The sequence below is a fragment of the Ictalurus punctatus genome, chromosome 23, assembly GCF_001660625.3.
Source record: "Ictalurus punctatus breed USDA103 chromosome 23, Coco_2.0, whole genome shotgun sequence".
NCBI classification, from domain to species: Eukaryota; Metazoa; Chordata; class Actinopteri; order Siluriformes; family Ictaluridae; genus Ictalurus; species Ictalurus punctatus.
Window position 1 is genome coordinate 3,714,817 of NC_030438.2, and position 11,242 is coordinate 3,726,058.

General features: G+C 39.0%; 1 protein-coding gene across 1 annotated transcript; it reads right to left on the minus strand.

Annotated features, from left to right (window-relative positions):
• Window positions 1–129: 129 nt before the first annotated feature.
• Window positions 130–10,118, minus strand: thtpa (thiamine triphosphatase). Its single transcript, XM_017453297.3, has 3 exons — window positions 9,929–10,118; window positions 7,517–8,029; window positions 130–3,389 (listed from the first exon to the last, which is right to left on the minus strand). Exons 1-3 carry the CDS (start codon window positions 9,996–9,998, stop codon window positions 3,289–3,291), a joined length of 684 nt encoding a protein of 227 aa, XP_017308786.1. The 5' UTR covers window positions 9,999–10,118; the 3' UTR covers window positions 130–3,288.
• Between the last annotated feature and the right edge of the window lie 1,124 nt (window positions 10,119–11,242).

Genomic DNA, 11,242 nt, shown 5'->3' on the forward strand with positions numbered 1-11,242 from the left:
GTTTATATTTAATATAACCCGCACTGGGACGTTTCACTGTTTTATATCAATCTGCTCGTCTTATAGTGGAAAAATCCCTCCAACCAAAGTTTAAAAAAAAAAAAAAAAAAAACTTCCAGAGATCAAGGGTTATGGATATCAAAAGAAATGAAACTTTATTTAAAACAATAAAAATGACAGTCTAGAAGGTCGAAATTATTCAAACATGTATTTTTATACCTTTCTGCAACAGCGAGCTCATGGTTTGACCTTTTCTCATTAAAAGAACAGGCCGATCTTCTTCGCCACAATTAATTATTCATCATTTAACAATTAATCATCTCTTACATTTGTGGCGCATGCATAGTTAATTGTTTTTTAGAAAGGTTTTTATAAGGCCGGGGTTTTGTTTATTTTTTTTTGTTGTTTTTTTACTCTGTCCTAAATTCACCTCTACACTTTAATGAATTTCTGGCTCTCACCCAATTCCCTTCCGCTCCATTAATGGTTCTCTGGCTTTCGTCCTAGCTCGAGGTTCTTTTTTTTTTTTTTTTGCTGGAAGCCTTATCTTTTATTTTATCATTGGTTTGCAAGCTTCAAAACGTTTTGGTTGTGGAAATAGTTTCAGCGAATGTCTAATGCTAATTTATTGCTGTGTAGAAAGGTACAGGATGATACCCAAAAAAAAAATTTAAAAAAACTACTTGGCAATAAGACACAATTCCTCGAACTCGGTACACACTTCGAATGTAACTCGATTAGAAAGTCTTCTATGGTTTTAGATTATGCTTCTAAATATTGATTTACACATCTAAATTATGATGAACTAATATTGATTTTTAGATTATGCTTCTAAGTAGTAATTCTAAATGTTCGTTGTCCATATTGATTGCATTTTATCAATAGATTCTAGTCGTCGTGTGTTCAATACATAAATTTCACAGAAAATTCCACTTCTAGCACTGGCTAGACTCTATAAAAAGTAAGATTTTACCCGAGGCGACTTTAACGGGAACGTACAAACCGACGCGAGTTGGTTCGCCCGTAACTCTCGTAGACGCTCTTTCCAACCGTGGTGAGCAGAAAAGCATTTCGACACGCACAAAACATCGGACCTTGATGCGGATGAGCTACGACAGCGGACGACCGCATCCGGTTCCACTCCTGTCGGCTGAGAACTGGAATCTGAGGCGATCGTGGGCACGGACTCGCTGAAACTGGACCGCTGGAAGTAACAGGAGGAGCCACGAGACCTGATCACTGAGCCCAGAGATGTAGTACACGAGTGGACCAAGAACTGACCTTTCACTCTGGTACTCGGGCTCAGAGACTCTCATCCTACGTGATAACATTGATCCTGTAGAAATGACAAACTCCATCAGTGCACCGCTCCAAATGTATAACCTCGTGAGATGAGATGAGATGATCCGGTGATTCGCAGTACTAATGGAAGGTCAGGAAAGTGAGACGTTAAATTAAAAGAAATTACCCTAAAAGCTACATTATAACAGGAAATAAATACGACCCGGGGTGCGTATTAGCACCGAGCCTCTTCCTGTAACGTCTAACGGGGCTAAAGGACGGTCCGAAAGGAATCTTGAGACCATTCGAACCCTTTTATATTCTATATATTTTTTACGTTTGCACGTTTAGACTGCTTTCTCCAATTCAGACCACAGATATTTAATTATGCTCAAATAGAGCAGGTTCTTTCATACCGAACCTGTTAAACCACGTCTTGGTAAACATTTTGGCCGAAACAACAAAGGGCCCATTTTCTAGAACGATCTTGTATTGTAGGTTGCTATTGTGTTTTCCATTCAGCATAATGAAGGGCAGGTAGCACATTCCCGGCGTCCGCTCCAGCCGGGATCACACGGTGAACGTTTACAATTATTCGTTTAGCGGATGCTTTTATCCAAAGCGACTTACAAATGGTGAACCTTGATTTATCTGTGCTGCTTCATAAACACTTTGCCTCAGTCGTGCATGGCGACCGAAACGTCTTGTGAGCAGAAAATGTTCTCACGCTGCAAGATCTTCACGTGTCTTTTGTTGCGATGGCACGAAATTCGACGGAGATTGATAATCGGGCAGAGATCCGTTGACTGTGAAGGCCATGACATAATTTGCATGCTCATCCAACCATTATGCCCTGGATATGGATGGGGGCGGGTCATCCTGGGAAAGACCACGCCGATCAGAGCAGAAATGTTATCCGCGTAATAAATCAAGCTGATCACGAACATCGTTAGACACAGGAATACGATTTCATTTATTAATCTGTAAGATTTATTTCAACACCCATTATTTGATTTTCTGACGAGCTTTTCAGGTCCACACGTCCATCGCATATTGACTCAGACCTCTGGAGGAAGCTGTATTGTGTTTTCAGACGTGTTTATATAATATACATCTCAAGAAATATGATAACAGGAAAGTTTGGCATCATTATGAATACATTCAGTGAATGTGTTGAAACAAACATTCGGAAAACTTTCCCCAGATCTGAACAAAGCCCCCCCCCCCCCCCCCCCGACTCCCTCAACTCTACAGTATATACCGTCTTGCCGCAGATATTGATTTATTTGTGATCGGATTAGGGATGGGTGATACGGACGTACGACTAGATCACGATATTTTCAGGTATTTATTGCGATACCGCTATCAGTGACGATATAAATACAGTACCGTTCACCACTGTTCTTGACTACAAGTGACCGCTGGATGCAGTCTTGAGGTCCTCAGAAACCAGTTCCAGATTGTAGAGGTAGCGATGAACTCCTCGTCGGCTTCACGTCCGCCTTCCGCCGTACCTGTTTCGCCCTGCACGTGAACCGCGAACGGGTCGCAGACCGTCGCACACAGAAATGGTAAATGGCGCACTTATATAGCGCTTTTATCCAAAATGTCTCATTCACACACACACACGGAAGCAGAGCTGCCAGGCAAGGTGCTAACTTGCCATCGGGAGCAACTCGGGGTTCAGCGTCTTTCCCAAGGACACTTCGGTATGTGGACTCACGTGGGCCGGGAATCGAACCGCCGACCCTACGCTTACTGGACAACCCGCTCTACCACCTCATCCACAGCCGCCCCAGAAATACGTCATCAACTAGGCTTTAACGTTATCATCACGGGAAGACTTCATTCTTACTGTGGGGAGATTTTCTACCGGTATATATCGCAAACGATAACATATCCGCCCATCCCTAGATCACACTTCGCAAATGTACACATTATTACAGACATATATTCATTTTCTCCTTATTAATATTACTAATGAATAAAATGATAGTCACGATGATTTCACATCACATGAGCTTTAAGAAGCTCAGCGTAGTGATCTGGGCGAAATCTCTGAAGATACACGTGCATTTTCCCCTGAGTTTTCTTCTGACTGCTGAGACCTTCGGAGCCAAAGAGAGGAAGACAGAAATTGGTGTCGATACAAATGAACGATCATGTCAACACTGATATACGGTCCGCTCCGAAACTATTGGAACGGCGAGGCCGATTCATTTGTTTTTGAGATCAAAAGATGAATACGAGAAGAGAGTTTACAAGTCCAGCATTTATTTCCTGGTATTTTTATGTAGATGTGTTAAACCACATAGAACATCGCACCTTTTGTATCTGATCATCCAATCGGTAGGCGAGCAAAAATACTGGAACATGTGACTGACAGGTGTTTCTTCTTACCCGAGTGTGTCCTGTTAGACTGACCGGTTAAACAATAAACAGCTCTGAACATCTACTCTTGCTTTTAGCCTTCGGGTTTCATCTTTAAAAAGGATAAGCCGACGTGAAGATCAGAGAGCTGTGTATGGGAGAAAAGCAAGCCATTTTGAAGCTGAGAAAAGCATTGCATTGCATCCAACATTGGGCATGGCCAATATAACCATTTGGAATGTCCTGAAAAAGAAAGGAACCACTGGTGTACCTCCTGAAGAGGAGATTGAAGGGAGAACGCCCCCACAAAACAAACGACGACTGAAAGCGGCTGAGAAAGGTAAAAGCCTGGAAAAGCGTCACAAAAGAAGAATTCTTCCAATGTTAATGAGTCGCAGTATTGATGCAGTTATTGCAAACAAGCGTTACGGAACCGAATGTTAAGTGTATTTACTTTAACTTACTTCACGACTTATCTGTTCCTATACTTTTCATCGCTAAAAACCGGGTGTCGTAATACTAAACTCTCGTCTCATATCCACCTTTTGATCTGGAACCCAAATGTCTATGGTATACAGCACAACTAATTAATCGGCGTTGCCGTTCCAATAGTTTTGGAGGGGACTGTAGAATGTATGATATTCAACACACAATATTATCACAACGTTCGCTTCAAACTATCATCAGTAAAGTGGATGCAATTTCGCCTTGCTCTGGATTTCATTCTTGTATTAATAGTCATGGCTCGTAATATTATGTATAATAACAATTTTGGCACAACTATGCTCTTTACTACGGTTCCTTTACAGGTTATAATATATATACACACATAAAACGTTCATTTTTCTGCAAACAGCATTGACAGTTCTGCCTGCCAAGTCGTTTAAACTTACTTTCATGTGGTGAATTTGTTCAAATAAAGGGAATTAGAAGACATCTGTCCTCACGCTGCCTTCCAAACAGGACAGTGCCCATAAATGCTGCCTCCCTACCTCCAGCAAGGAATTTTTTTACCCACACCTTTAAGACAGCTATTGTTAGTCCTCTGCTGACGAGAAACAATCTCGATTCTTCTGTGCTCGGTAACTACAAAACTCTCTCTAATCTACTATTTCTCGGCAGAATAGTTGAAAAAGTTGTGTCCGTACAGCTCGATAACTATCTCGACATCTTAATCTTAATGAGACATTTCAGTCTGGCTTTCGCTCCGACCATAGAACAGAAACTGCTCTTCTAAAACTTTTAAATGATCTGCAACGATATAAGGACTCGGGTTATCTGTCAATTCTAGTTCTTTTAGATCTCAGTTTCGCCTTTGACACAGTCGACCACGGGATTCTGCTTGACCAACTGAAAAACTGCGTTGGCTTACCAGGCCTAGTCCTAGATTGGTTTAGATCCTACTTAAGTGTCCGGGAAGATTATGTTGCACTGGGTACATGCATCTCCAGTCATCGTGCGATATCTTGTGGTGTTCCCCAAGGCTAAATGCTGGGTCCTCTGCTATTTAACTTATATATGCTGCTATCAGCTGGAATAATTAAATCGATAGAACGTCTCCTTCCATCAGTATTCAGATGGCACGTAACTCTATCTCACTTGCACCAGACGCCCACAAGTCGGTTAGCGCCCTTGTGAACTGCATACAGAGCAGAAACTTGTGGAGGTCACAGAACTTTCGGCACCTAAATAAAGATAAGACAGGGGTACTTTATTTATTTATTTATTTTATCAGAAATGGTGCGGTCAAGGCTAACGACTACGTTAAGAATTACGGAATCGTGTTCGACGGCGATCTCGGTTGTAAAAAAAAAAAAACATTAGCGCCGTTTGTAAAATAGCATAATTATCACCTTCGTGACATCTCTGAAGTACGTGATATTCTATCCCCTACGTCAAACATGCATTTGTTACATCTAGAGTCGACTACTGCAACAGTGTTTTGGTTGGCCTACCAAAGAGCTCCATTAAACACTTACAAAGAGTTCAGAATGCAGCTGCAAGAATGCTGAGTCATATCACTCTGGCACTTAAATCACTTCACTGGAAAATGATTATTATTCATTTTCAAATGTCGTCATGGTGGTGCTCCCCTTTGTAATAAGAAACTAAGAAACTTAGGTCCATAGGTTTTAGTGAAGCTGCTCTAAAATGGTTTGAAAACTTTTTTTTTTTTTTTTTTAGCGCATTCAATGTGTACGTTTAGACAATTATAGTTTCCTATCAAGTATAAAAATAAAAATAAAAAATAAAAAAATTAAAAATAAAAAAAAAAAAGGAGGTCCTCAAGGATCCAGTTTAGCTCCCCTTTTGTTTTCGGATTTTTATCAACGATTCAGGCTTCGGATCGGATTCCGCTGATGTACATCTGTATGCTGACGACACGATTGTTTATACTGCAGCGGCATCTTTAAATCAAGTTCTACGGAACTTACAGAACGCACTCAATGTTATACAACTGTTATGTCACAGTTGAAATTGATTTAAAAAAATTTTTTAAAAAAGAGAACAAAATACATGATTTTTAGTCGTGCTCATTCTAAGGTAACGGATCGTGAAAATTTCAACTTTAGACGGAACAACCACTGAAAGAGCTCTTATAAATACTTAGGTACATGGTTGGACGAAAAACTAGCTTTTAACGTACACATCGATAATCTGTTGAAGAAGCTTAAACCAAAATTGGGGTTCTTTTATCGTCTAAACAACGGCTTTCCTTACGAGGCTAGGAAGAAAATAGTGGAGAGTACTTTTTTTTTTTAAATCTATAATTGATTATGGCGACCTTGTTTATATGCATGCGGCTTCATCTTTATTAAGGAGACTGGACTCTGTCTATCGTGCGGGGTGAGGCTTGGTTTGTAGTACAGATTCACGTACTCGTCACTGTGCACTATATGAATCACTGGCATGGACATCTTTGCGTCATGGTCGGAAACTGCATATGTACACGTTCATCGCTAAGGCACTTCTAAATAAATTGCCCTCCTATATTTCTAATCTCTTAACTGTTTATACAAATAGATCTCAAACACACATTCGGTTAAAAGTCCCCGAGGTATACTCAGAATTTGACGAACATGCTTTTTTCTTTTTAAGCTCCCTGGACCTGGGACGATCTGCAAAATGTAGTTCCATTTAGTTAAGCTTTTGCAAACGGTGTTTTTTGGAGTCCTGTAAGCGCTTTTCTTGATTTTACTCTTATTAAGTGTTTTCTATGGGTATTGTTTTCGGGGGTTATCTCTGTGTGAAACTCGACGTGCTGCCGTCTTGACCGGGTCTCCCTGGAAGAAGAGATTGTGCTATCTCGATGGGATCGTCCTGGTTAAATAAAGGATAAATAATATGATCACTAAATATACTCCTGCTAGATCGTTTAGGTCATCCAGCTGCAACCTGCCGGTTGTAGCTGAAAAGCGGGGAGTCGGCCTCTAGTCGCTACGGGCCTAAACTCTTGACAACCGACGTGATTCGATTTGCACTTTTAAAAAGTATCTTAAAGCGCATTTGTTCCCTGAAGCCTTTTCTCAAACCAGTTCATTTCCATACTCGATTTGATTTGTATCCTTTTAGTTATTCCATTTGATTTGCTTAGCCCTTTATTTCATTTTGCTCACAGTCATTTACTGCTTATTTTGACTGATTCTTTCTACTGATTTTATTTCCTTGTACCGGGGTCTTCTGTAAAGCACGTTGTAAACACCGTTTTGAAAAGGTGCTATATAAATAAAGCTTTCCTCACTGACTGACTTCCTACCTAGGCAGCGTGCGTCTGCATGAAATGCAGTGGGAGTGACCGTAATGCATTGTTGATTGTTACGGTGTATTGTATATTATCAACACAAGTCTATTACTCTCCAGTCACCTAATTTTTGAGCGGTCTTCTCTATATACTGCATCGCAGACGTCATCTCGTCCCCTTCTGAAACAAGAACTTCGATCTCTCCCACGCAGTAGCCAAAATCGGCCTGGTCCAGATCGACCCGGACTTTTCTGTCGTCCCCTTCGTATCCCAGAGCATAAGAACACCTGACGGTGGTGAACTCCGCAAAGCACTCCAGTTTCAAATCCTGCAGCCATTTTTCAAACTCAGCATGAACATCTTTAGATTGTTCCGTCTGTAAGGAGTCGGATGTGCGTTCTGTGGAAATGCCCATGACAGCGATGAGTTCAGCCCTGATCTGAAGCACCTCTGTGATCTCTCTGTACTTAGTGCACACATCCTGTGCTCTTTTCTCTGCGTTCAAATGTGATGCCGCCGGCCGTTTTAGCTCCCAGGATCCTTCACGTTTTCTCAGCCAGAAATCCTTTAGGGTTAATGTGAAGTCTGCGGAGTCGAAGTACTGATCTTTAAACTCATTCTGACCCAGACATACAGCTAGGAGGAAAGAAGAGACAGGGAAAATGTCATTTCATGTTCCTACATCTGGTCAGCGATGGTCCTATGGTGACTGCTTTCAACTGATGGACAGGGTACATAATAAAATTGTGCAGTGGAGAAAAAAAAAGATTCCATCTAGCACCCTAAATGGTTGATTGGCTTACCCTAATTACAGATTTAAAGTAAATTATTTATTTTAGTAAGTTAGTTATGCACATTTTGTGTACGCACTAATTCTGGGCTAAAACACAACTGTATTCATTTCAATCATGTTACTTCTTTATGATGCAGGCATTGTAAACAAAACCTGTAAAAAAATTTAAAAAATTTAAAAAATTGGTCAAATGAACTTTTTTTGTTTTTTTTAGATAAAAAAAAAAGTACTTTTAAAGGGTAACAGGAAATGAACTGCAGAAGCGGTGTAAGAGTTCAGTTATACAGTGAGAGAAGTCTGTTATATAGAATTTCATTTAAAGTGGACTTGTTAGAAGATAAAAATGTAGAAACATCATTCACCTCTTTAAAGAAGGCTTTAGAAGTCTTGTGTTGCTAACTTAGTGATTTTGTTGCTAGTTTTGGCACTTTATTTAAAAAAAAAAAAAAAAAAAGAGAGAGAGGGAGAAACAGCTGGTTATACGAGTTGAGAGAGCATGTTCAGTCGAATCAACACTGTGCAATTTGACCGAGTTGTTCTTGTATGAGCCAAAGTTCCCAACGACCAATCACTGATCACCATCATTTCTAACAATCAATCACTGATTACGATTGTTCTCAAAGATCAATCACCGATCACCAGTGCTCCCAACGACCAATCAGTGATTATCATTGTTCACAATGATCAATCATCCATCCATCCATTTTCTGTACCGCTTATCCTACACAGGGGCGTGGGGAGCCTGGAGGCTATGCCAGGGGACTCGGGCCACCAGGCGGGGGACACCCTGGACGGGGTGCCAACCCATCACAGGGCACAATCACACACACATTTATACATTACGGACAATTTAGAGATGCCATTCGGCCTACAAACCATGAGTACCTGGAGGAAACCCCTGAAGCAAGGGGAGAACACGCAAACTCCGCAAACACTGGGCAGGAGAAGTGTGATTCGAACCCCCAACCCTGGAGACGTGAGGAAAACGTGCTAACAACGATCCATCACTGATCACCTTTTTTTTTTCTTGGCCCACCCCTGCACTTTGTTCTTCATTTTAAAGTCTTCTTGGCAAAATTTACAAGCAATAAAAGGGAGTTATTCCACCTGTAGCCATTTCCTTCAGGTCTATTTTCTGACTCCTCCTTACCGCTAGCTCTTTTCTTGCGTGTTCTTTGTAGAAATGACAGTATCTGGCAACTTTATTTCTACAAAATAAAAATTACAATAAAAATTTGAAAAAAAATTTGTAAAAAAATATATTTTTTTTTTACAAAATAAAAGTATTTCTACAGGGAAAAGGAAGTAATTTATTATTTTCCATTCTGACAGAAATACTAGTCTATTCACCGTTCGAAAATCGTACTTCTCCATGAAACGTTTTATTATGCAAATGAGAACGTGACACTTCACCTCATACGCAAATGAGCCTATGACGTCACTCGGCGACTTCTAGTCACTTATTATTTATTTATTTTAATTTATTTTATTGCATTGCATTCATTAGCTAATTTCCCCTGAACAGAATAGGCAACAGTCACCAATATCATGCAAGGTTGTTTTTTTTTTTTTTTTTTTTTTTTTTTATTTAATTTTATTTTTCTCAATCTTTTCTAATTGAGCGCACACTGACGATGTTACTTATAAGTAAAGTTTTTATATTCCGTCATATCGCTATTTCGTCCCATCCTTACAAACCATAACAGCATTTAATCAGAAACCGAGTTGGGAATGAAACAAACCTCCAATATCCTTCAGTTTCTCCAGGACTTGTGAGTCACACACAAACTTCCGCTCCACTTCCACGGACATTTCTCTCAAATAAACCAGACCCAAAAATCAATATGGAAATCAACAGTCATTTCAATTAATCACGAACACACTTGGACTTCGTTCATAAGAATGAAGTACTCACGCGGAGCTTTTACGCAACCCCATAATGCATTTCGGCAAGAATTTCAATTTAAAAGTTCACACTTGATTATCTAATAAGTTGGACAAATGAAACGTCAGCCTTTCTGTTTGTGCATTTTGCAATATCTTTCACTTGCTCCAAAGCTCAACATTTGTGAAAATGAGTGGTAAGGCAAATAAACAAACAAACAAATAAATAAACAAACTTGTATGTATCCCATATTAAAATGTATTTTATATTAATCAAGGTTCATAACGGCTTTTGCCTTTGGTTTCTTTGCTTCTTCTAATATTGTTTGTGTCTCTCGTGGGTGAACATTGTTCTCTCACTTGTTAAAATGTTGAAGCATGGTAAAATATGTATTTGATAACACATTTAATTAAAAATAAAACCTCGCAAATTGTCGTCTTTGTGGCCAGTTGCATTTACACTCGAGACATAATAAAGCATCTATTTGGATATTTGATATTCAGATTTATGTCACTGGGTAACTATATATATATATATATATATATATATATATATATATATATATATATATATATATATATATATATATATATATATATAAAAAGAAACATAAAAAAACATGTATGTAAGCATGTTTGCATGTGCATATAAACAACAACAAAAAATACATGCAGAACAGAAAACAAATGATCAGGAACAGAGACATAAGCTAGAGGACAATTATCTATCTATCTATCTGTCTGTCTGTCTGTCTGTCTAGATCATACACAAACAAGCAGAAACATATAATAAAAAAATATACATTATACATTGCATTATATATTACATTATACATGATACATAAATATACATTAATTCTGTGTGAATAAATAAATATACATTAATTCTGTGTGTAGTTAGGCTCTGCATGGAGCTTGTATTGTGCAACCCATGACATTAATGGTGTATTAGTACATTAGTACAGTATTAATCACAACGTTCTATTGTAACATGCAATACAATAGAAGACAATACAAAAGGTTTCATTCTACATAAATATTTATTTTAGACTCCAATGAATGGTTTTGTTGTATACAAACAATTAACAATAGCTGATACTGTAGAATATGTAAGGAATAAAAATCATCAGGGTGTGAGGTTACAGGAAAATAATAAAGGACTCGGTGTTGTA